Raw genomic sequence first — 25,589 nt, 5'->3', positions numbered from 1 at the left:
TGAAAATGAGATTTACAGTGAGACACAGAAGTGGATTTTGGAGGTTTGCATTTAAAACTGCATAGACCCTTAAGGGACCCACAATGCTGAGAAATGTAACACTGGCTTGGCTCTATCCTTGTCCATTCTGCAAATCCACAAAAATTCCAGGTGAATTTTGAATGACCTGGGCCCAACTTCAAGGAGCTGCTAAGCACATGAATTTACACCAACACAGGCTGTGTCTATTTCATGGGGACTGTTAACAGTAAGCACAGCAGAAAAGAACAAAATTGGTTTAACATAGTGACAACACACTGGAAATCTCTACATGAATGCAACCATGAGCATAACCATGTCAAGCACCCCCATGAAATAGAGCTTAGGGTTAGCAAAGTTTTCTGCCACTGTAAGCATGGCTTTTTTCTGCTACCTGTCAAGTAGCTATGTTAAATACACGATGGGGCCTTGGCGGCTTACGGTTAGGAACGGAGAAAGAGAGAAAGAAATGAGGCATGCGGACTCACGGCGTTGACAGAGAATCCCAGAGTACCCTGCTCGACACATGCAGCGGACACCAGTCATTGTGTTGTCTGGTACACAAGTGCCCCCGTTCTCACACTGACAGGCATCTGCAGATGAAACGGATGAGTTTGTTTGTGAATTTAGATTCATTACTTAAATGAGCCAGGATGACATTCATTTGATAAAGCATGGAAAGACTGTGCCCAAGGTCAGCTGCAACGAGCTCAGTGCATGTAGCATGTAGCTTCCCGTGTGGACTAAACACACAAGCAGGTTGGGTTAATACTTGAAAATCGCTGTCACCGTTCACTCAGCACCCATTCTCCAAGCGAAAAAAAAAACCCAACTCTGACGGGTCTGAGCATTTTCGACGGAAAATGCCCAGCAGCTACATTGTGCCATCTGCCAACAAGTGCAAGGATATAGCGCATCAAGACACATTGTTGCTAGGTTACCAAGCCCTACCTTGTTCATAAATGGAGCCTAAATGCAAACCCTAAGTGACAACAGATATACAAGATTTGAGATGTCCAAGATCTGTCCAAGACTCCAAGTATTAAGTCTCATTATTTCTGAAACCGGATGACAAGTGTCAGGCATGTTAAAAAATGTTGACACGTCAGGAAAACAAAAGTAAACACATTTGAAGTCTATCTAACATATTTGTTATCTTCCTGCCCAAGAGGAGAAAAACAATCCTTTGAGCTGACAATCTTCTTTGCTCTTGCTGTGTGCTTCAAGCAACATGGCTGCATGTAGCTGCTGCATCAAGACTGCCTCCCCACATCAGTTGAGATAGCCTCACCTGTTATAACGTTGACGGTGAAGGTGCACATGGACTGAACCTGGCTGGCCTCCCCGGTGAAGATGTAGGTCACCAGGGTGGAGCCCAGGAAGAAGATAGAGCCTGGGGCGTGGCTTCGATCCACCCTGATTACCTCCTGGCTCACGGCGGCCGGCATGGGCTCCACCCAGTTGACAACAGCCCGGAGGCTGTCCGTCGCTGTCACGTTGATGTCTGCGGGGCAGCCGCTGAAGATGGGTCGGGGCTCAATGACATCGGCTAGTTGGAAAAAGAATGCAGGAACATTGGTAAGCATATGTGCATTCTGGGATGAGCAACCTGCCTCATTTCAAGACGCTATGGTAAACTGTCACCAAATTCTTGAAAAGAGTCATTCAATGACGCTTGACTTCGGTATATCATTTAAAAACATTCTGAATCCTTCAAAATTCTTCACTGTCTAGGAAACCAATGGCAAATTCTTTGTGCTTCGGATTTCAAAGGGCCCTCAAACAAACTAAAAGGGGACCAAGAAAGTGAACAAAAGTTTCAGGAATTTCACAGAACCTGTCCTATTTTTGACTCATTTTGGAGCTGAGAAAGTTGTGCCAAGTGTCAAATCTGTGAAAAGCCCTGTGAATAATAATACAGAAGTCACTGTTAGGGTAATGCATCAAAAGTTGATTTGGTTTCTATCAGCAAACAACAAACTTCGTCTTGAAGAAAATGGATTATAAACCAACAAGACATAATTCAGATTAATTTCAGACAAATTAGACAACAAATTCCTTACTTGAAATTCCAAAAGTACCTTTCACAAAAAGATGAATGCTCACTGCCTGTTTCCATATTTTTCAATTTCATATATTTATATTTCAATTTTTTTTTTTTGCAAGTCTGGAGACCAAAATTTTAAAGAGGGAGTCTGCAACCAACATAACAGTTTTCCTACCATAAGGCTCTACAAGGCTCAACGTGTACTTTATAATAAACTGACATGGAGCACATAAACACCTGAGGAATGGTTGGTTCACTTTGCACTTACAGTATACGACTGTGACAGTAAATCTGCACTCCGATGAGAGGCCACTCTGGTCGGTGTACGTGTACACAACCTGGAAGTCGTAATTGCTCTGTGCGTAGAAGTTTGGTGCAACATTTCTGGCCACAGAGGGAGCTCGTCCCGAGTTATCAGTCGCATACGGTTCCACCCACGTGACAAACACCGCATCTTCACCGGCTTGCCGACGAGCCTCAAAGTCGGATGGGCAGTTGAAAATTTCAGGAGGTAGCTTGTCATCCACCAGTGGAACTACAAATTAAAGTCAGAATAGAAATCTGGGAAAATCTGCAAATTTCTTTTTCAGAGAGGCTGATAATCTACTTCTCCTCAAGGACAGTATACATTCCTCAAAACAACCTCCAGAATTATAGAAGATGAACTCTTTAGCATTTTGGTGAAATGGCTTCTTTGCAGCAACTGTTCCGTTTTTTTTTTACAGATGCTACTACATTTCATCAATTAAAAGTATCTCAATTCAGAAAGCTGCCAAAAGGGCAAAAGGAAAGACATACATAAAATGAAGCACTGCTTTAGTTGAAAAGGAACAAAGGAATGTAGTCCTAGTTGGGGCAATTTGGATGAAAAATAGCATGCCCCTCAAATCAACAGAAATAAAATGATCAACAATGCGATCATGGCAACGAATTTGTACGTTTTGCTGTTCATCGTTGAGAAAGGGAGGTTTGTAAGCACAGAATTTCTCAGATATTGACGATGCAGAGCATCTGTGACCCAGGGTTTTGAATTGTGTATGTACAAACTGATTCACTACTGCCTCGCCCACTGCTTTTAGGTGCCTAGCCGACTTCAGACTTTAATTGGACATTCAGTTGTTCAATTTTGGCTGGGATCGGTCTAACCACTCCTAGGGTGCGGTTTAAACTGAACAGTCCTCAATCGTCAGATTTCAATATGATTTTACTTGCACCCTAGGGGTTGGTGTTTTTAGTCTTTTGCCATGGGGGCGCAGAATGCACAGAGATACATGTAGCACACAGCACCAATTTCTCCAAATCTGATCTTACTGTATTGACACAGGAGTCCATCATAGCCCTCCTGACATGAACACTCATAGCCATTCTGAGCACTGATCCTGCATACACCACCATTTTCACATCGGCAATTTACTGTTGGGAAAAACCAAGGTCAAACACATTACAATATGACACAAAATACACATCTCATCTCTTTTAAAAAAAATGTTAATCTCCCCTTTTAGTCCAAATTTTAAACAAAGTTATTTCTTCTGCCTGTATCCAGCTACTTCCTTTTCCATTTTTTTGGGGGGGGGTTAAACTTGGCATTTTACGGCCATTTTTAAACTATTTTAGCAATATCTAAAGCCTGCTAGTTTGGTGCAAATGTCTCTGAACAAATTTGCATTGAGTACAATATAGAGTCATAGATTTATGAACATATCGGAAAGTTTTCATTTTGCTGTGGAGGAATGTAACTATCATCTTGGCTTGCCCTTTATTTGGTTCATTTTATAAATGTTTCAAATAGTTAGGCCCTAAGCATGCTTCCATTGTGGCTACGGAGTACTAACCCTCTCTATTCTCACTGCATATGACATTATTCCTATCATGGTTTACAATATTACAACTTACAAGATTGTCATACCTCGAGGAACGTCATATCAAATGTAACCATTACAATATGTTGTAGATGATTTGACTAAGCATGGAATTCTATTCAATGTAAATCACTTATCCAAGCAAGAACTAACGCTAGGGCTGGTCCGATGTACTGTAAATGTTGGGTGCAATCTAGCCTTTCGTCAAGGCCTTCGTGGCTGTGTGTGACTTCAAAGCGACTGGACAGGAGACCAGGTGAGTGGCACAGCCACGAGGCCTTTTCCAACTTGATTTTGAGGTTTTTGTGGTGAATTATTCATAAGCTTTCTGATATGCAATATTTGTAAATTTCACATAGATGAGTCTCCGAAATAAACGGCATCAACTCCAAAGCTTACGCAATGTTTCCATCTGGTTTTTCATGAGGGCAATAAGCTGTGAGATGACAACTCCATGATGCTTGTTGGTGGGGGATGGTGCTGACCTTGGAGTAACACTAGCAGTTCATCAAGGCTGAAGCAAAACGACACTACTTGAAATATGGAGCTCGATCTTACCATATCCCGTGGGTAGAGACGAAAACGTCACACCCGCGTATAGATGCTTCAATAGCCTAACGCTACACCGGTTTAAACTCGACAAGGTGAAGTTTTCCAGCAGCATATTCTAAAGAGCTGCCCAAATATTGCTCAAACAACTATCCTGCACTCACAGCCGCCGACACCCTTGACATGCTTGCCATCTTTCGTATATGTTACGCCCCAACTACAGCATAAGTCCAAACTATGGTTGGGACAGTCCAAACTGTAGTGCTGCAGTTGGGCTGGCCCAATTATTGTTGACCAATGTCTGTGGGAAATGTCTCAACATTATCCAAGTCAATGTGTCTCACACTTGACACAATTCGTCTAAAATGTGGCACTTCATCTGTTCATCTAGCCCTATGACCAATGACATGACATTTGTAAAAAATTTGACTTTGGCACAAGCTGGGCACATCATGCACACAGGACATCTCTGCCGTTGGGGCGTAACATATATACATGTACTTTCAATTTGCATAATAGGTTAATGTGTGTTGCCCCTCGCTTACGATTGGTTGTAATTTTTGTTACCCCAACAGGGTTGCAAAAATCGAAAACGTGAAGAAAAACATAAGAAATTCCTGACAAGTTGGAAAAGGCCTGGTGGCTGCACCACTCTTGTATGCGGTCTCTGGTCCAGCCACTTTGCTGTTACACATAAACACAACCTTGAAGGCCTTGACGAAAGGCTAGGAGCAATCAGGCAATCTGTACAATCACTTGAATGCTCTGCATGATTGGTTGATTCTGCATGAAATTTCCAACTGTACTTCTCTTTACCTTTAATGAAGCAATCTTTCACAACCATGAATAAGACAGAAATGGTAACTGGCTGATGGTGAATATCAGATTATCAGAAAAAAAATGGACCGAGAATAAGATCAACCGATCATGCAAAGATTGAGCAAGTGCATTTTATAATCTATGATACTCAACAGTCAGGTGAAAGACCAGCTGACTGGGAAAAATTTGATGCTGGAAATATAGGCCTAAAAAGGCAAAAGTTGGCAGCAACAGTAATTGCATATTACAATTAGCATGATTCGGCCTAAGTGGCAAATACATGTACACGTAGGTAAAACTACAAGGCATGGAAGCCATCCTGGAAACATTCAGCGCTCCATTAATGCCATGGAGCAGTATTAACAAGTTAATTAAGCCATTCTACCTCCATGATTAAGCCAACATACCATTCATGTCATTTGCTAACGCTTAACGAAATTATTTAAAGTTAAACAGTAGGCCTAGTAACTAGGACACAGTACGAGTACGAGAGTCGCCTGTTTTAATAAAAACGTTAAAATAAAAAAGCTGATTAGTACTTCGAAGAGTAGGCCTACTCCTAGTTACTTGTTTTAAACATGTTAATTGTCATTTTATAATTAAACATCTGGATCTGGATTTGTGACTCTGATAAAACGGGTATCCGCATCAAATCAGACTAGTAAAGACCTGATGCTGGGAGGGCTTTGAAATTACTGAAAATGATCTCTTACTAGTGCAGATTTGAAGGAGTCATACTTGCACTCAAATCTACGAAAAGACGGAATTGCTCCATATATTTGTCTCCCCAAAACAGCCCACAGGCGTCGGTCTAAGAACACAGAAACCAACCAACACACCAACAACTTAACAACCTGAGCAACCACTTCGTTTCCTGCTAGTTTTGCACCGTACCTATACCGTCGTCGATGTCAAACTTGGCGCAGCTAGCACGTTAACCAGCTGGCTGCATGCTGCCTATAGAGGGGGTAGTAACTTACGGGCAGAGCTCACAGACACGTCTGTGACAGAGCAGGTATTAACAGTGCAAAATCAGCACTGTTCAGGGCCCAATAACATGCATACATCCTTGAGGTTTCTGAAACTAGATTAAATTACTGTCTGGCACCTAATCTTTCAATTTCTTTCCATTTTTCGTGGGTTAACCAATTACATTTGTAATTAATTCCCACAAAACAAAATCACACCCCCCAAAATAGGGTGTTTTTTTTTTCGAAGTGGGCTTGCAGCCATTTTTCAAGTGGAAACCCTGAACTTTCTGGGGCACTCAGGACTGTTTTTCAACCGTATTTTCTTTAGCTATTATGCTCTCAGATTAAAGCCCAAAGACCCAAGGAGCTGATCCTGGCAAAGATTTACACAATCTCGCCACTTTGGGGGCCAAACAATTCTCCTTTTGCAAAAGATACTGCGGGGGGGGGCACTGACTTTTAAAAGTAATAATGAGCTGGCCAACCACTTGAATTATTAGACTGCAGCTCTGAGCTCCGTGAATCTGATTAAAGTGAATTAATGCAAACTAATTCCAGCCTCCCCCCTCCAAAAAAAATGAACAGTGAAAAAAGTTCAGGACTAAATAATATGCAAGCTGACACAAACAAACTCGACATCCCTTGAAAATCGATGCATGTGTAGTACATGTAGTTCAATTGCTTCCCTCTTCATTTCTTGGCACTGTGGACCATTTTCCATGATTTTTTCAACTCTGCCCTCGGCCGGATGGAAGTCCCCAAACCAAGGGATATGATCCTGGCCTATATTTCCACAATCCCTCCATTTTTTTCCCGGTCAAACAAATCTCCTTTTACCCTCAAAACCTGTGGGCCACACTTTTTATGCCAATAAGCTCACAGAAATTTACACTCGAAATAGTTCACTGCACCCACAATTAGAAGTGTCGGTCCTGTCCGAAAGTTGCGGCTGATGATGGACTACGAAAGCCGCTGGTTCGGAAAGGCTACAAAGCAAATAGTCGGAAAAGATAGAATGTTTAAAATGTCGCGATGTGCTAGGAACTTATTTTACAGTACAAAGTCGATAGTCAATATTGAACCATTCCCTTGCCGTTGAAAAAAGTCCAGCCCCAGAATTTTCACCCACCCCCCGACGGTTATGAGGGTCATTTGGCAAGTTTCTGTTCTCGTCACCCCAAGTGTAGACTGAGTACATTCGCACGCCATTGTCCTGATAAATTCTATCAACTGAAGCTCGAACTAACCATAATGCTCCATATGGTGGTTGCCCCCCCCCATATTTTCTCGTAGTTCAGCCTCCACTGTCCTGGGTAATATCTACAGTGAGTAACATGGCCTACTTTCGCCAGGAGGTACAAGAAAGTCGTCGTTAATATAATGAAAGCTTGAAGAGCCGCTTCACGAGGTTATGTAACTTTCCTTTCATGCCAACTTATTACGACCTTCAATATGAATGAACGCTGGACGAGCTGTGAGCCCTTACGGGCTGCATGGAAAATCAGCACGCTCTGTCGTATTGTGGAAGACGACGGTTACAGTCAACCCGCGAGATATCGAGGAAGTTCACAGGGCAACTCCCTACCTTTACATCCTCACAAACACAGGCTTAGCAAGAGTAAAATGCTTCCTTTTAAAGAGAGTGTTTGCTTAATGGATTGAAGAGGGAATTTACGTGGCTAGCTGTATATTTACGTATCGTCATCAAGCTGTAACTAGCTAAAGCAACGGCACCAATACTTTGCTCCCCCACTACCCCTGACCTCATACATGGGGGCTAGGTCCGGCCTAGTTGCTCCAGAGAGCAGCTGTATCATTTGACCCGTTGGCCAAATGAAACCCTAATTTGGAGGAAAGTCTCACACCATAAAGATGTAGCCAGGGAGTTACAGAAGCAAACTAAAACTCACCGTCTTGTATATCGCAGAGGATACCCCTGTATCCAGTCGGACATGCGCATCTTATTCCCGCTCCAGATGGATCATATAAACACGTGCCTCCATTTTCACAGCGGCAACCTCCTTAAACGAAATTTAATAAATTGGGACTTTGTTATGATATAAAGAAGAGAATGAGAAATAACATCAGTTGAAAATATAGATTGAAAATGTTAATTTTTATTTGTGCATATCGGCATAGAGTCCACGTTTATTCATGTACCTGTTGTGCTTCAGCCGTTGTGGGGTTATGTATTTAAAATAGTTGATCGTTTTAATTTTTGTGAATCCGTATCGGGGAAACTGTTGAATATCTGGGGAAGAACTGATCATTAAAAAAAATGGTATCCGTAAAAGTATTTGCTTGATGAAATTAACTGTTTGTCGAAAGTGTTTTCAAGATTTATAGAGAGGGGCAAGAGTGCCTGCAAAGCTCTAAATCCTACAGTTGGTGCTGGAACTACTAAAATACAGATTACGCCATTTTCAATCTTCTTCACTTAGATTCCACTCAAGATTTACCCAGAGTACAAGGCCACAACTGTCTGAATGAACACTTCACCTCCCGTCTGCTTCATAAACGGAAACCCTGATGGAACGAGTTCCACATGCGGACATCAGGAAACCCGGACGTGCGCAAACCTTGAGAATGGTCTGGAAAACTTATGTTTTCTAAGTAAATGCTTCAACATTTTCACTGCTAAAATTGACTTTCTGGGACATGTTACCTCTTACTGATGGCTAATAAACTACTGCAAGGGAAAATTTGTGATGTCCCTATCCGAAACACTTGAGTGAAGAATTTTTTTAATTATACCACACTGCCGTTTGGTTAATGAGAAATTAAAAAGCCGAATTTCCAGGGAGCACGGGCTCCATTTGGCTCCCTATATCGATCGATCTCGATCTTGGGCCTCCTAAATAGAAATCGACAAGCCATGGCGGTACGGTTAATCTTTATCAGAAAATTAATCAGTATCGCTTCCTGTATAACCAACTGATCAGTCACCTCTGTGCCTAATGGCTATCTTACCTTGGCTCAATATGGGCGTTGGCAGCAAAACTGAAAGGGCACAAACAACAGTGACTCCAAATGTCGCAACCATGTTGTCTCAGGCCTCGTCAGTGAATTTGCCGCGATTGATCGGAGGCAGGACGACGTTACGATCCGGTCAACTAGGCCTAATACACGGGAGCGCCTCCAGAGCACCCGTACTGGCGACACGGGTCGACGGAAATCAGGATACACGGATGTAAGCGAACAGGTTACATGCTGTACCCCTATGGATTACAAAAGACGAGATTTAAGACATGACGGGGACTCGTGCTATCGGAGCATCCCGAATCCTGTCGACCGTGGACAATAGACTCACTGAAGCATATCATGCCTCATTGTTGAGGAACGCACAAGTACCTTGGCTTTGCGCAGATCCTACATTAGCGGAGACATCACTGACACTTGTCATCCATTGTGTATTTCAATTAGAACATATAAAGTTGTCCGAGCTGAGAAATGCATTTCATTTTGACAACAGAAGCTATTGCTACTGGTGGTGTTGCATTCCGTGAGGATTCTGAAACGAGGTAGAGCCAATGTGGAACAGGACGGTCTGTGCTTATGAAACTTCTGGTGATTCTTGATTGGGAGGATTAATTCCGAATACTCAGTTTTTATGTGCATCTGATTTCAAATAGGAATTACATTTTTTTGTTTAATTTGAATGTTGTCCTTCACATTCTTTTTCACAAAAGAGCACCTGCAGCTCTTTTTGTTGCGGTGGATACTGAGCATACAACTGTACGTTCTCCAAAGCAACCTCAAACTTGTGGACTGCCCGAAACGCTTGTGTCCATCAGAGGCAGCAACTTACGGGGGCATAGGCCTAGCATAGCGATAATAACAAATGCCGAAAACCCAAACGGAATGTTGCCCTCCGTACAGCAAAGACCATCTATACCAACATCTGAAGACACAACACAAGAATTCACACATAAGTTTGTTTTATTGCCATCATTTATTGTGCAGTTAGGGGATTCTTCAAGACCATTCCAATGAAAATCTGTCCCTGCTCTCGAGTCTATGAACCAAGCACGCACCGAGGTTTGAAATGCGATCCTCCGCGATCACTGGTGCTTGAGCCCTGCATATGCGGAATTTCTCACCCGATTTCTCCAAAATGAAGTTGTGTCCGGGTTGCTGAGGGGCAACACTTGGAGAAACTTAATTGCTGGAACAAACAAAGGACGTTTCTAATTGGCTGACACGGTCACCCAGCAGGGCCAGTAACTTCTACAATGACGTCATTGACCCGCAATGCGTACTATGGAGACATCCAAACGGCCAGGTAAACAGGCCAAGTTGGGTTTAATTGGGAGGAGGTCACTAACTACTTTCATGCACAGGCTTTATGACTATGGCCTCAAAGAACGACTCAGCAAAGAATGATCCCGTAAGTGATTTATCCACCTATCATAAACAAAACCTGACCTATAATATTCCCACCAAATTTTGTCGGCTTTTTGATAGTCATGGGCATGAAACTGTTATTTAAACTATTCCGTATTCTATAAGGCAGTTTTTAAGCAATTTTACAGATAAATAATGTAAAAAGTATTATTAAAACTATTGCATGTTTTAACTAAAAATATTGAAAGCCCTGACATAAAATTTGATAAACCTCAACTCCTTCGGTATTTTAAAGTAGATTACCATCCGAGTTCCCTGACATCCAGCACTCCAGGAACCAAAGGTGAATTTATAACGCATTGAAGCATCTAACCTCAAAGAAATACTTGCTGGGTCCATCAGTCCAAAATCCATCAAAACACATTGAAAGCAAGTTGGGTTTTGCATGATAGGGTTTTTAAAATCCCAATCCTGTCATATTCTGGCTACGTGACTAATCATCTTTGGATAATCATTTAAACTGCTGTCTTTTCTTTCATTTGCCATTAATGGAATAGCCTCTTGTACAGAATTTTTGTGGCACACCTTTTCAAACTTTCTATCCTTTCAATTTGTTCTTGCACAGTATGCTTAGCATACTAAAACTAGTTTAAACATGCTTCAAATGTTAAACTGGCTCTACAAATTATTAACTATTAATTAATTAAATGGTTAATATAAAAAGAGCTAAACAGAACCTACATCGTGACAGGATCGTGTCACCTCAACCATATGCCTGCCAATATTCCCCACACTATAATACTTTCATGATGAGCATCCACCTAGAGTCGTGTGTCAGTGTGAGAATAAAAGTTAGCAGAAACATCTCTCCACAAGATTAAACCCTACCTCCCTAGAGTGTTTGTTTTAAATTGGAGGGTTCAGCAATGTTAGGGAAGTATTTGTTGTGAGATCAACATATGTGTATGACATACTTCAATAAATCAAATGTCACTTTTGTGATGTATGTCTTTAATGAAGTGGTTTGTTGGGGGTATTGACGTGGGTGTATGACTTGGTACGGAGGGGTATTGACGTGGGTGTATGACGTGGTACGTTGGGGGTACTGTGACAGGCACTAGGGCACTGATGATCTAAAACAATAATTTGCACATGATTATATCAACACAGCAGTAACTATGGTTGACTAGGCTCTATTGCCACAAGCATGATGTTGTCTGATTCATAGGTTTTTCTATGAGATGTGGCTCCCTAGTGGATAATGGCAACCTCGTCGTCGGCCTTGCTTGTGGGGAGAACCGTCCGCCTGGTGATGCGGATCACGGTGACGGCAAACACCAGGAAGAGGATGATGATGACTGCAATCAGGCTGCCCAGGAGCCACTCAGTCTCCATCAAGCCACGGCGGTGGTCCGTGAGGTCTGTCAGGTCACCGGTGTGGATCACTAGCTCGTCATTGACGGCTGAATGAGAATGGAACACAAAAACAACATGGGCAAGTCATTTAAAGTTGTGCTGGACTGCCGCAGAAACCAATAAATGTGGTTGGCTGTTGTTTCTAGCTGGGCTGTCAAATTTGTCGTTTTCACCAGCGCTCAAAGAGAACTCTTCTACTCTAAACCCCTCCCCCAATCCTAGAGTGTACAAAAGCCAACTGATGTTTTTGTACTGGTACTATCATCATTTAAAAATATGTTTACATACATGGCAATCCACCCACTCCCTCCCATTATATTTGTGCTTATAACAAGGACCAGGCTATAAATGGATGAGTTCTTAAGATGACTGCTTTTAAATGCAGATGCTTTGGGGTTCCGGTTCTAAACAGACAAGCTGGTCATGTTTTCCTTACAAATTTGTGAAAAACACGGATCACAGAGGGTTTATCAGTTGAAGGCAAAATTTTGTCACTTCAATGATCAAAACAAATTGGTTGTTTCTTTTGAAATCTTCCTACATAGGCAGAAGGGCATTTGTTAAAAGTTAGTTGGAACTTATGCCAAAAAAAAACCTTCACTCATCAACTTCAAAACTAAATTTATCAATTCTGTCCGGAGTACATTACTCATCAAACAACCCCTGCAGGGAATAGATTGTTCTAGGTGATGAAACTTGCTGAAACCTTTCTACCCCTATTGTTAGTTTTTGTGACGCAGTCAAATTAAATAATATTTACTGGCAAGTCACTTAATTGAGCCTGATTGAACTGAATTGGTGAACTTATTTCAACTGTGGTTCTCTTTGCACTTGATATCTACAACGGCCCTAACTTCCTGATGGGAGAATTTCAACCTTACCATTTAGACAGTTTTGACCAGTCCAACCCTCAGAGCACAGGCAGGAGTAGTGGTAACTGGCCGAGGGGTCACTGCCAATGGTCACAGTACAGGTCCCATTGTTAGCGCAAGGGTTGGGGTTGCACCCGTTGATGACAGCTATCCCATGGGGGGGAGAGGAAGAAGACGTCTAGTTATCATTGATACCCTAGTAAGTGGTTCTACATGGCATTCCAGTTCAAGATGTGGGAATTCCATGGCAATAAAGCTATTCCTGGCCGCTCAGTGGACCAATTATAGATCAGAGCGTTCTTATCTTGACAGGGCTTTAAAAGTTCTGGATTGGTGGATTTCTTACAATCTCAGAACCAAAGCTGAATTCTGGATGACCTAGACTCCAGAAGCCCATCACGTCATAACCTACTCTACTCTTAAAAGGGGCCCAAATATATTGTGGTATTTAGTTTTGTTTCAAAGATAATTTATAAATAATCCTGTAGGGCCAAAGATTAATTAGATGTGTTTCATTTGCAAGGACAGACAGACAGTCCAACAGACAAACAGACAAAGACGCTGTCCTAGCAAGGTATGGCTGCATGAATGGATTTAGTGACAGATTAACAACCTGCATATTAATTACGTGAAACAGTTTTGATCATTTTTCCTTGGGGGGAGACATGAATCCTTATTTTTACTACAATTTGAAGGAGCAAGCATCATCTAATTCTGTTGTATGCATTTCCCATAATCTGTAAAGGTATTGATAATATCACAATGTGTGTAACGATGCAAGCTATCCAACAGTATCTGCTATGCAAAGGTGTCCATGCATTGTCATTATCCCTGCTTACTGGGCTCACAACATTCAATATTCTTGAGACCTCAGCTCCCTGGGAGTATTGCAGCGCGATGCTGCTATTTCAGGCATGACGGGTAAAACACAGTGATCACATCTGGGCCAAATTTCATGGCACTGCTTACCGCAGAATTCCACGCTTACAATCTCCATTCGGTGTTAAACCCCGCTAGCAGAAAATTCTGCACTAACCCTCTTCAGTACAGAATCCTTAGTTACAGAATGTACGCATGTGCACAAGCCAAAATTCCTCTCTAACCCGTGAAATGCATTCGCCGTAAGCACAGATTTTTCTGCTAAGGTAAGTGCCGATATTTCGCTTGCCACGAAATTGGGCCCTGCTCTCACAGGTACCCACTTACTCCTGGGTGGAGAGAGACACATAGGGGTGAGGTGCCTTGCCCATGGTCTCAATATGTAAATACCAGCTAGGATTCACACCTCTTGACCCTATGATCAGAAGCTAACAACCGTAATGTAACCATTAAGTAAATGTCACCAGGTAATTTCAGAGAGTGAACATTTGGGATCAGTTAGTTGTCATACAAGTTGATGACAAATAAAATTCAAATCCAAGTTGTTCATGATTATCATGTGAGTGGATCTCCAAAACCCAGAATCACCAGTTCGTTAACATCAAAATGTAACCTTCCTGCAAAGCAGAGATGACAATAAAATATGATTGGATCCCACAAACTGAATCTTACAGCCATTTAAATAATTAATTAACATTGTTTATAGTTTGCATGAGAATGAGCAAACTCAACTCCTTGTTTTGACGCGCCACTTGTTTTGGCATCCTGAAGAAAAACGGACATTATCTGGATGAATCATGTTGACAGTTCATGGTAGTGTCCATTGTGCACGATTATTTTGAAGGTGTGTTCACTCAAAAGAGGCACTGACAAAAGAGGCACGTAGGTAACGCTTTGTTACTTGAGAAATTTATCTTACCCTTCTCACACAGCACTCCTCGGAATCCCATGGGGCAGATACAGTAAGAGGCTGGCGGCTCACTTTCAACATGGACACATTCCCCGCCATTCTCACACGGACAGTCTGTCAAAAAGAACAGCATGCCACAAGAAGCGTTAGGCTTGCAGCAACTATGGGCATACACTACGGTTAACTGTGGTTGGACTTTACCTTCGTTTGGGTCAACTCAGTTAATTTGCTTGGTAACCCATGGATAAAATTCCATCCCGCGAGGCAAGCAAACTAGAGCGATGTTTGTCAAAAATCTGCTGATCAGACTTGGCCTAGAATGCAAAGGACATGCTACTTTCCACTTGACACTGGTAGACACATTACTAATCACAATGAATGCATCTGAGTGTACTCACATCTATTATCATCAGGGAGCGCATCTCTCCGTTTACGTCCTGCACCTGAGAAACAAAGACAGATAAAGCCACAAAGAAAATCTCATGAAGCATCTGTAGGAGAAATAGGCAAGTGCTCAATAAACTTGGTGATGTGTTCGTTTTTTTAATATGCCAACATGGAGAACAGCCTATATTGGAACCATTATGTGATCCAGGTCTCAGAGAAGCAATTAACAAGATGCAACCATCAACAAAGCGTATAAAACATGGTCATGGAAATTGAACCAGATTTGAGGATGAATAGCTAGTGGTACCTCCCTAGGACATTGGAAGTTGACCAACTAGTTCCCGAGGTTGGTCAGCTAGTTGGTCATCATTCAGTTCAATCCACTCTTTAATATTTTCCAATAATGAAAAGGGCAACACTACATTTTCCATTGTTTTAATATATCATTCAGAAGTATTATAGTTAGATTCGCTGACATTTTTGGCTACATAACAAGGAGCTTAAGATTGTGGCTACCCCAGCAACATTTCTCACCTGGTCGGCACAGGTAAGCATCGGCAGTGTAGAAGCAAAGCTGACCAGATGGGCAGGGGTTACTTGAACACGGGTTGCTGGGGGTGGATGCTGATAGGAAATGACAAACACAAAGCACAGAGTGAAATTACCAAACAGCCATTTCCCGAATTTTTGGTAGCTGTCTGACCAAGAGCAGATCTTGTTGGACAAAACATCTGAAGGAAACGTAAAAGATGTAAGTCCAAAAGCAAAGTCCAGTTGCCGTGAGAGTGTGTGTTTAGGTGACACTGGCATCGTGTCCAACGTGTGCAATGGTAGAATAAAATTGACCAAGCCAGTTCATTTTGTTCGACACCTTTTTTAGCCTTCATATACACTTCACAGTATGCTCAATTGGTGAGTTGCTATCTATGTTGATATTTTAATAATTTTTTCGATATTTATTTTTACGGGTAAACATCACACTTGGTGATGTCCACATTTGAACCCTCTAAGCCACTATTTGCAGGCTTGCAATTGCAGGCCTTCCTTAAACAAAGAAGTTCTAGCAGCACTAGAATCTGAACCAGACAGGGGCCAGAGGGTTGCATTCCCAATACTAGAAGTTACTTAGCAACAACTGCCAATTTGTTAAAATGCTGTGCAATAGTACTCAGCTGGAATACCTCCCTACCCTGTGATATTTTGGCTAGTGACTGAGTTTATTTTCTGTTCTTATCAGATCTCTGGGCTTAGACCCTTAGGGGTCATCCATTTTTGTCATCATTTTCACGAGAGTACAAAGCGTATACTGGGGGGAAGGGTTGAATTGGTTGCATATGCTTTTAGAAACATGTTAAAAATGACGATTATCATAGCTAGACTGGCTACCTATCACCCCCAACTTATATTGCGTGTGTGCAGAGAGTGAACAGGACTCTCATGCATCATTCATACAAGTTCGGGCAACGGCTATTTCTTACCACTCGACCATTTTGCCTGGTGTCATATATAAAAAGTACATATACAAGTACCAGGCAAAATTCACTAACGTTTAAGTCAGAGCCACATGTGACGAGGTTTGGTACCCAGACATAAGTGTATTTTACAGTTTATCTATGCCCGCATTTTCCCTTGTGTGGAAAGGTGCCCTGCTAAAAGCACAGCGTGCATTAATACACGCAAATTTGTACATGTACACTGTACATGTAACGATGCAAAAGATCATGTAACTGTGTACTTTTTACCACTTTTTATAAGCTTTTGTGAAGAGGAGAACAAATCAAATCAAAGGTACATTTTCTGACTGCTATTCTTGGACACAAATAAGGACACCTTTATTTTAAGAAAAAAGTACCTGTTCATCAGGCAATTTGTCCTTAATTATTACTTGCCCGAACTGAAAGAAGAATTTGTCCTGGGCAATCGGAAAACCGCGAATGTCGAGGCCTGTTGTGGACATTGCTTTTCCCCCTTCCACTATTCTCTGGTCGTCTACTGCGCATTAACAACCATACATTGTGAGTTAGAATTGGTCCTCAGACAAAACAGAGAAATCGTCATTTTATACGCTTGTGAAAATGATGACAAAAATGGATGACCCCTTATTAAAAAACAGGGTTCCAGTTCTTTACATGAGACGATGACCATGAAGGTGCAGATGGCCTCGTTGTTGACGCTGTCGCTGAAAGTGTAGATGACATTAGTGGTTCCAATGGGAAAGGCTTGCCCCGGAACGTGCGTGCGGTTCCTGGTGACCGGGAGCTGGCTGTTGTCTGTAGCTGTGGGCTCAGTCCAAGTCAGCGAGGTGGTCGCTTGTCCAGCAGACAAGGTTCCTCGGACGGCACTGATAGGGCAGCCGGAGATGACAGGTGCCGTTAAATCAACTGATGAAGATAAATCAAATTGCAAAAAGGAACATCTTTTGTTAAGCGGTTTCCTGTAGAAGTTTCTGATACATCATTACTCATTCTGAACCAAATCTAACAGGACAGACATGGGTAAAATTATGCAAAGGACAGGATATTTCTAGCTTATTAGTATTAGTGTAAACCCATTCAAAATTCAGTGCCTGTTTTGTGCGTAAAACTGGTCTTATTTTTCTACCTGTAAACAGGTCGGATCAGGGATGCTGCAATGGGGAGGCTAAAAGGGGGGCACTTGGCCTCTTGGTGAAAAAAAATTGAAAAACAAAAAAAGGAAATAAAATAAAAGAAAACTTACAGAAAAACTGAGGCAAGGGGATGACAGAGTTCCTGCCCGTAAAGGACAATAAAATTCCATGACTTTTCTATGACCAAATTATGAAAATCCACAACCCAATAACACAATTTCTTGGACTATTTGGACTTTCAAAGTTGCGAATAAAATCACGCATTTCATGCACTTATTTCTCATAACAAAAATCAAACACAGTGTTTGAAAAATTCCATGACTCTGCCATGACTTTAGTCATTTTTACAATATTCTATGACTTTTCCAGGCCTGGAAAAATGAGAACAAATTTCCATGACTTTTCCAGGCAGTGGAAACCCTGGATGAATATGGCTCATTTGCTTGAAACCACCTCAGAATTTACTCCCTTCCACAATCAATCGTTTGGTAATGATGTGTGCTTTACCCCACCTCTTCCCGGGAAAAACTCTTTTCCCCTCCCTTGACAAAATTCTGGCAACGTCCATGGGTACGATACCAGTGCCTTGTCTGGACACATGATTCAAAATGCCAACAAAAGCCCTTCAGTGAGATGGTCTGTGCATCTGTGTAATCCTCTTCACTCCTTATGCTGGGATTTCTGGGGGCTGTGACCTCACCTATGACGTTGACCACAAATGCACAGGTCGCCCGGTTGCCTGCCCCGTCAGTAGCAGTGTATGTCACCGTGGTAAGTCCCAGCGGGAAGATGGAATTGACCGATGGGTTGCTAGCCAACATCGGCACCACCCCAGAGTTGTCTGTGGCCGTGGGCTCCGTCCAGGTGACTCGGACGCTGGTGACAGCTGCAGATACGTATGCAGTGACGCCGGTGGGGCAGCCCGTCAAAACAGGATTGATGGTGTCGACACCACCACTTGCTGAAAGAAAGATGCATTCACTCTTTTGTCAGAGTCAGTAGCGTAGCCATGAGGGAGCCGGGGGCATGGATGAATGGATATGGAACAAGGGTAACAAAAACTTGCCCCCAAAAAACCACACCACTGAAAGCTGGTGCCCCCCATAAGATGCTGGTGCCCCTTTGTGCCCCCCCCAACAAGTAAAATCCTAGCTACGCCACTGGTCAGAATAGCAGACAGGGAACACACACGCTACCCGGCAACTATTAATCACAGACCGACCATAGCATAAAGTTGAACTGAGTGGCTGATCGTTGCCAGATGCTCAGAAATATTAAAGAATACTGTTTTCTAGTGCACAGCACAAAGCACTACCCGGACTTTGTTTTACACTTTACAGTACACAAGTTTGACACCAGTGTGCCAAATGGCCTTCCCTTGCAGCAGGAGTCATCACTCAGCAATTTTGTTTTACCCTTTTCTTCCGAATTTTCATTGAACTGAGTAGAATTTAGTAGATAAGTAATGATGAGTTTGATTTCTGAGTCTTCTTGATGCATTTGTGTTTGTATGGTGCCTCAAAGAGGCAATGGAGAATGGATTGTTAACTGCAAGATAGGCCTAATATATGCATGATGGACGCTATTTGAGGCAAACTTTCACAGCACTCCATATTGTTAGCTGCTCCTCTTCCAAACACTGGAGTATTCCAGGGCAGATCCTGAACCAAAGTTAAATTAGGGTGGTCCCTCCCCCCCCCAATTTTTGGGGAAGGAGTAAAATTTTCGAAATCTTCTTATGTAACTTTTCATGGCCTTTCTGAGGGTAGAGGCTACAGTGTCATGCTTTATACATACTTTGGGAAAGACAGGAAAAGGAATGAGACACCAAAAATCACCTTTCTTGCCCTCCATTTCAAAAGAAAAAAAATGGTACTCCTTTGTCGTGAGGGGCCCAAGCCCTCGTTGCCCCCCACCCTTTTGGAAGTATTCAAGTCACACTTATTACGTGTATGTTCCATCAATCAAATTCACTAGTGTCTTTCTCAGGGCTTCACTATTTTTGTCTAAAAATTTTTTTTTCAAGGTTTAAGGAAGGAAAGTATCACTCACACAAAAGAAAAATTGGGCCAGAACATGGGCTACCATTTTAACAATTGTTGTCAGGCATGACTGCCATTGCTCAAACAGTCTGAGAAAGCTTCAATTGACATAAATGCTTACTGCTGACAGTCACGAGGAACAAACACGTTGCCTCATTGCCCGACCCGTCCACAAAGCGATAAAAGACTTGCGTGTTGCCTACTCCGAAAGTGTCCCCCGGAGAGTGTGAATTGAAGACTTGTGGTGCTACGCCCGAATTGTCCTGGCCGACTGGTGGTTGCCAGCTGGCCGTCGCTGTTGTTGCGCCAGGAGCCGTCATGACACTGACGCCACTTGGACAGCCAGTGATAGTTGGTGGCGTGTTGTCAACGGTACCCACTGTGTGCACAAAATGAAAGACATAACAATTCTCCAAAGTTGCAGGTACGTGTATAATTTGTGAAATACCTTCAGCACTTCATCCCGCCGGCCTTAATTCCTTTATACTCATTTTTTGATTCTCTAGGACACTACTTATCGAAGCACCAGCAAAGTTTAACTCGAAGTGAATTAGTGCATTGGCATTATGTCTAAATCATAAGCCAATTGACAGAGGGTCTCATACATTGCAACTGGCAAACCACTGCATTATGAATACTTAACAGTCCCAAGTGAGGTGAAGGCAAGATGCCCGTTAAAAAACACTACAACAAGATCTGACAGCTGTTATTTGGAACATCTGCTGAAATGTACCAGAGAAAAAAAGGACTTCGGGGTCAAACACAAGATTTCTCAGACTGCCCAGTAGGTCAAATTAACCACTAATCTGCATTTTTGGAGGTTTTTATTCACAGCGATGTGGAACAGATTTTATAAGACCTGTCTGACTACTAATGGAAGAGCCAGAGATGTTTTGGGTGTGAGAACGTCTGCCTGACCATCCATTTTCAACAAATGGAAATTTGACGTGTCCCAAAACAAAGATATCTTTGGGTGGGTAAAATGTTGTTCCTTCTGTGTCAATCTAATTTTACTCCTGGCTTATAAGCCAGAGACCCTGGCCACATACCATTGACAAGGACCGTGAAACTGCAGGTCAGAGAATTGCCTGATGGGTCCGTGAACCTGTACATGACAGTCGTCGGGACGCCCACAAAGAACGTCGAGCCGGGATTGTGCGATGCAAATGTATCGACTGTGCCTGAGTTGTCGGTGGCTACAGGCGGGTCCCAGTTGACGACAAAGGTTGTTGATCCACTGGGCGCACTGACGGTCACCTCAGATGGACACCCAACAACGAAAGTGGGAGGGGTATTGTCAATAGGAAGGCCAGCTGAAACAGTTGAAATGGCTATCAATTAAGGTGTTGTCGTGAGAATTCAACAAAGGTTCAGAACAGAGATATAGTCGAGACAACAAAACCTAATAAGTAACACGTTGGTTTGTGGGGTAGCATCTATTGTTATTTTCACGAGAAAAAGAACCTTTGGTATATGCTTCACACAAAGAGAGGACCCACTAACAACAAGAGCCCTCAGCCAATCACATTTCACTAAGAACTCTACTCAATTTCTTTGGCATGCTACTTGCAAAACAATGGACACAGCATACAGTGACTTCATACTTGTCGGGAATGAACTTGACCCAAACCAGGGCTCAATATGCAAATTTACAACTTCAATATGATTACATGATGGATGACGCGAAAACAGGCAGGTGTATTATGCATCTTAACCAAAACAGGGATCGGGGAGACAGACATAAAATAAAAAGGCACAGGAATCTGCTACTATCCTTTAATGCTTACTAAAGGTCTAAGTAACTGTTCTTACCATTGACGGTTACTGTAAATTGGCAAACACCCTGGCTCCCAGAACTGGCAGTGAACAAGTAAGTGACCACGGTCCGACCAATGTTGAACACTTGGCCTAGCTGGTGGGATTGGGCGACGTTTGTGATTTGTTGACCGAAGCTGTCCGTGGCTGTGGGCTCTGTCCAGGTGACAGGGGCTTGGCTGGCACCCTGGGGGACCGTGACAGTCACCTCTTGGGTAGGGCAGTTGGCAATGTTAACACCACTTGTACCCTGACCTGGAATGAAATTGAACAAATCATATTTATTATCATTATATGAGTTCTGGAAAAAGAACCAAAGATTCCCAAAAAGTACCCACTGCACTGTGGATGGTAAACCAAAGGAGAAATCTATAGAGAGAAGACAGGAAGAAACCTTGCTCACGGAGATGAGAGGTAAATTGGCCATCATGATTATGATGAGAAAAATCAAAGGAATTAGCCTTGGGCTGAAAGGAAAACTGGCATGAAACCATTGGTGTGATTAAGGGATGAAGTCAAACCCATCAAACTTTAGGCTGACAGTTGCAACAATCAATAGATTAGCATACTGTGCTCTGACTTTTCTGAATGTTTCATAGTTAACAAGGCATGAGTTCTCTCATACCTTGCTATGATTCTATGAATCTGGCCTTGTTTTTCTACAATCAAGATGCTGAAAAGTATCAACACCTGGATGACTATGCCTTTAAAATCTATGATTCTGGAGTCCAAAATTCTAAAATCTTGAAAATCCTCAGAAATGACAAATTATAAAAAAAATGGATGAAACCTTGGACACACATTAGATGAGTTCTCTAACTGGAAAGAAAGCAATGTCTTAATTGGACATTTCATGTCTAGGGTTTCAAATTTTTTCAAAGGGGCATGCTGTGGAAAAACCAATGCCTATTACCGACACAGGCTAGGATTCCACATCCTTACTAACACCGAAACTGGAAAGGCAAAGGGATATCATGCCACTTTCTTGAATATACAGGTTTGTTTTTAATTTCACCATGATAGGATATGGGATCTGTTCTTACCACTAACAATCACTGTAAATTGGCAAACACCCTGGCTCCCAGAACTGGCAGTGAACACATAAGTGACCACGGTCTGACCAATGTTGAACAGTTGGCCTGGCTGGTGGGATTGGGCCACATTTGTAATTAGTTGACCGAAGTTGTCCGTGGCTGTGGGCTGTATCCAGGTGACAGTGGCTTGGTTAGCACCCTGAGCGGCAGTGCCAGTCACATCTTGGGTAGGGCAGTTGGCAATGTTGACACCACTTGTACCCTGACCTGGAATGAAATTGAACAAATCATATTTATTATCATTATATAAGTTCTGGAAAAAGAACCAAAGATTCCCAAAAAGTACCCACTGCACTGTGGATGGTAAACCAAAGGAGAAATCTATAGAGAGAAGACAAGAAGAAACCTTGCTCACGGAGATGAGAGGTAAATTGGCCATCATGATTATGATGAGAAAAATCAAAGGAATTAGCCTTGGGCTGAAAGGAAAACTGGCATGAAACCATTGGTGTGATTAAGGGATGAAGTCAAACCCATCAAACTTTAGGCTGACAGTTGCAACAATCAATAGATTAGCATACTGTGCTCTGACTTTTCTGAATGTTTCATAGTTAACAAGGCATGAGTTCTCTCATACCTTGCTATGATTCTATGAATCTGGCCTTGTTTTTCTACAATCAAGATGCTGAAAAGTAGCAACACCTGGATGACTATGCCTTTAAAATCTATGATTCTGAAGTCCAAAATCCTAAAATCTTGAAAATCCTCAAAATGGATGAAACCTTGGACACACATTAGATGAGTTCTCTAACTGGAAAGAAAGCAATGTCTTAATTGGACATTTCATGTCTAGGGTTTCAAATATTTTCAAAGGGGCATGCTGTGGAAAAACCAATGCCTATTACCGACACAGGCTAGGATTCCACATCCTTACTAACACCGAAACTGGAAAGGCAAAGGGATATCATGCCACTTCCTTGAATATACAGGTTTGTTTTTAATTTCACCATGATAGGATATGGGATCTGTTCTTACCACTGACATCCACTGTAAATTGGCAAACACCCTGGCTTCCAGTACTGGTGGTGAACACGTAAGTGACCTGGGTCTGACCAATGTTGAACAGTTGGCCGGGCTGGTGGGATTGGACGACATTTGTGATTAGTTGACCGAAGTTGTCTGTGGCTGTGGGCTCTGTCCAGGTGACAGCAGCTTGGTTAGCACCCTGAGCGGCAGTGCCAGTCACCTCTTGGGTAGGGCAGTTGGCAATGTTAATACCTGGAATGAAAATGAACAAATCATATTATGATCATCCTTGAAAAGTACCCACTGCACTGTGGATGGTAAACCAAAGGAGAAATCTATAGAGAGAATACAGGAAAAAACCAAGGCTCACAGAGATGAGAGCTAAATTAACCCGATTATGATAGGAAAAATAAAAGGAATTAGCCTTGGGCTGAAAGGAAAACTGGCATGAAACCATTGGTGCGATTAAGGGATGAAGTCAAACCCATCACACTTTCAGCTGAAGGTTGTAACAATCAATAGATTAGCATACTGTGCTCTGACTTTTCTGAATGTTTCATAGTTAACAAGGCATGAGTTCTCTCATACCTTGCTGTGATTCTATGAATCTTGCCTTGTTTTTCTACAATCAAGATGCTGAAAAGTAACAACACCTGGATGACTATGCCTTTAAAATCTATGATTCTGGAGTCCAAAATTCTAAAATCTTGAAAATCCTCAGAAATGACAAATTATAAAAAAAAATGGATGAAACCTTGGACACACATTAGATGAGTTCTCTAACTGGAAAGAAAGCAATGTCTTAATTGGACATTTCATGTCTAGGGTTTCAAATTTTTTCAAAGGGGCATGCTGTGGAAAAACCAATGCCTATTACCGACACAGGCTAGGATTCCACATCCTTACTAACACCGAAACTGGAAAGGCAAAGGGATATCATGCCACTTTCTTGAATATACAGGTTTGTTTTTAATTTCACCATGATAGGATATGGGATCTGTTCTTACCACTGACAATCACTGTAAATTGGCAAACACCCTGGCTCCCAGAACTGGCAGTGAACACATAAGTGACCACGGTCTGACCAATGTTGAACAGTTGGCCTGGCTGGTGGGATTGGGCCACATTTGTAATTAGTTGACCGAAGTTGTCCGTGGCTGTGGGCTGTATCCAGGTGACAGTGGCTTGGTTAGCACCCTGAGCGGCAGTGCCAGTCACATCTTGGGTAGGGCAGTTGGCAATGTTAACACCACTTGTACCCTGACCTGGAATGAAATTGAACAAATCATATTTATTGTCATTATATGAGTTCTGGAAAAAGAACCAAGGATTGGCAAAAAGTACCCACTGCACTGTGGATGGTAAACCAAAGGAGAAATCTATAGAGAGAAGACAGGAAGAAACCCTTGCTCACAGAGATGACAGGTAATTATCCCGATTATGATAGGAAAAATCAAAGGAATTAGCCTTGGGCTGAAAGGAAAACTGGCATGAAACCATTGGTGCGATTAAGGGATGAAGTCAAACCCATCACACTTTCAGCTGAGGGTTGTAACAATCAATAGATTAGCATACTGTGTGTAGAGGGGACTCTTTTCACTTAGTTGTTTTTGCTTACCTGCTTGTATATAGGAGTTGTCCCCCTGCTTTTAACATTGAATTTCTTGTTAGCTTGCCCTGAATTTGCTAGGAGTGGTTCCCCCCCTTTCCAAAATAATCCCCAGAGTAAATATCCTGTCATGCCCTATTGCACAAGACCTGATGCATGTGAGTTCCTTAGATATAGTCAGATGCGGACCGGCAGCAAGAGAGACCGCAGCATCCACATTAACAGCTCTTTTTTTTACTAAGCAACTTCTGCCTTCAGCTTTGGTCTGCTGTGAACTTGGTTTCTTGCTTGATTGCTTTAATTTTGCGACTATTTACTAGTGCTGTGTTGGCTAATAATTTAAGTCGGTATTGGCTAATAATTTAAGTCGGTATTGGTTAA

General features: G+C 42.2%; 2 protein-coding genes across 13 annotated transcripts in view; both read right to left on the bottom strand.

Moving 5' to 3' along the window:
• LOC110988484 (uncharacterized) overlaps nucleotides 1-9,553 on the bottom strand; it is a 65,830-nt gene extending 56,277 nt beyond the window's left edge. Inside the window, exons 1-6 of one of the 5 annotated variants that reach the window (XM_087137653.1) lie at nucleotides 9,237-9,553; nucleotides 8,177-8,287; nucleotides 3,377-3,478; nucleotides 2,334-2,600; nucleotides 1,310-1,567; nucleotides 507-611 (exon numbers count right to left, since the gene is read on the bottom strand). In XM_087137653.1, the coding sequence (XP_086993779.1) occupies nucleotides 507-611; nucleotides 1,310-1,567; nucleotides 2,334-2,600; nucleotides 3,377-3,478; nucleotides 8,177-8,287; nucleotides 9,237-9,309 (916 nt within the window). In that variant the 5' untranslated portion in view covers nucleotides 9,310-9,553. The remainder of the gene's footprint in view (nucleotides 1-506; nucleotides 612-1,309; nucleotides 1,568-2,333; nucleotides 2,601-3,376; nucleotides 3,479-8,176; nucleotides 8,288-9,236) is intronic. The other 4 variants (XM_087137650.1, XM_087137651.1, XM_087137654.1 and 1 more) reach the window with 4 other exon arrangements.
• A 646-nt stretch (nucleotides 9,554-10,199) lies between these two features.
• LOC110988490 (uncharacterized) overlaps nucleotides 10,200-25,589 on the bottom strand; it is a 76,205-nt gene continuing 60,815 nt past the window's right edge. For 5 of the 8 annotated variants that reach the window (XM_087137645.1, XM_087137648.1, XM_087137642.1 and 2 more), the window contains 13 exons: nucleotides 24,607-24,864; nucleotides 23,609-23,851; nucleotides 22,583-22,840; nucleotides 21,537-21,794; nucleotides 20,774-21,037; nucleotides 19,846-20,103; nucleotides 18,383-18,643; nucleotides 17,204-17,455; nucleotides 15,609-15,698; nucleotides 15,086-15,130; nucleotides 14,697-14,801; nucleotides 12,908-13,045; nucleotides 10,200-12,073 (listed from right to left, as the gene is read on the bottom strand). In XM_087137645.1, the coding sequence (XP_086993771.1) occupies nucleotides 11,862-12,073; nucleotides 12,908-13,045; nucleotides 14,697-14,801; nucleotides 15,086-15,130; nucleotides 15,609-15,698; nucleotides 17,204-17,455; nucleotides 18,383-18,643; nucleotides 19,846-20,103; nucleotides 20,774-21,037; nucleotides 21,537-21,794; nucleotides 22,583-22,840; nucleotides 23,609-23,851; nucleotides 24,607-24,864 (2,642 nt within the window). In that variant the 3' untranslated portion in view covers nucleotides 10,200-11,861. The remainder of the gene's footprint in view (nucleotides 12,074-12,907; nucleotides 13,046-14,696; nucleotides 14,802-15,085; nucleotides 15,131-15,608; nucleotides 15,699-17,203; nucleotides 17,456-18,382; nucleotides 18,644-19,845; nucleotides 20,104-20,773; nucleotides 21,038-21,536; nucleotides 21,795-22,582; nucleotides 22,841-23,608; nucleotides 23,852-24,606; nucleotides 24,865-25,589) is intronic. The other 3 variants (XM_087137643.1, XM_087137646.1, XM_087137647.1) reach the window with 3 other exon arrangements.

Source organism: Acanthaster planci, linkage group LG06, assembly GCF_054643075.1.
Source record: "Acanthaster planci isolate LZ-2023a linkage group LG06, COTS_SCS, whole genome shotgun sequence".
In the NCBI taxonomy this organism is placed as follows: domain Eukaryota; kingdom Metazoa; phylum Echinodermata; class Asteroidea; order Valvatida; family Acanthasteridae; genus Acanthaster; species Acanthaster planci.
Note: the sequence above shows the minus strand (reverse complement) of the source record. Positions and strands in the feature narration are given on the sequence as shown.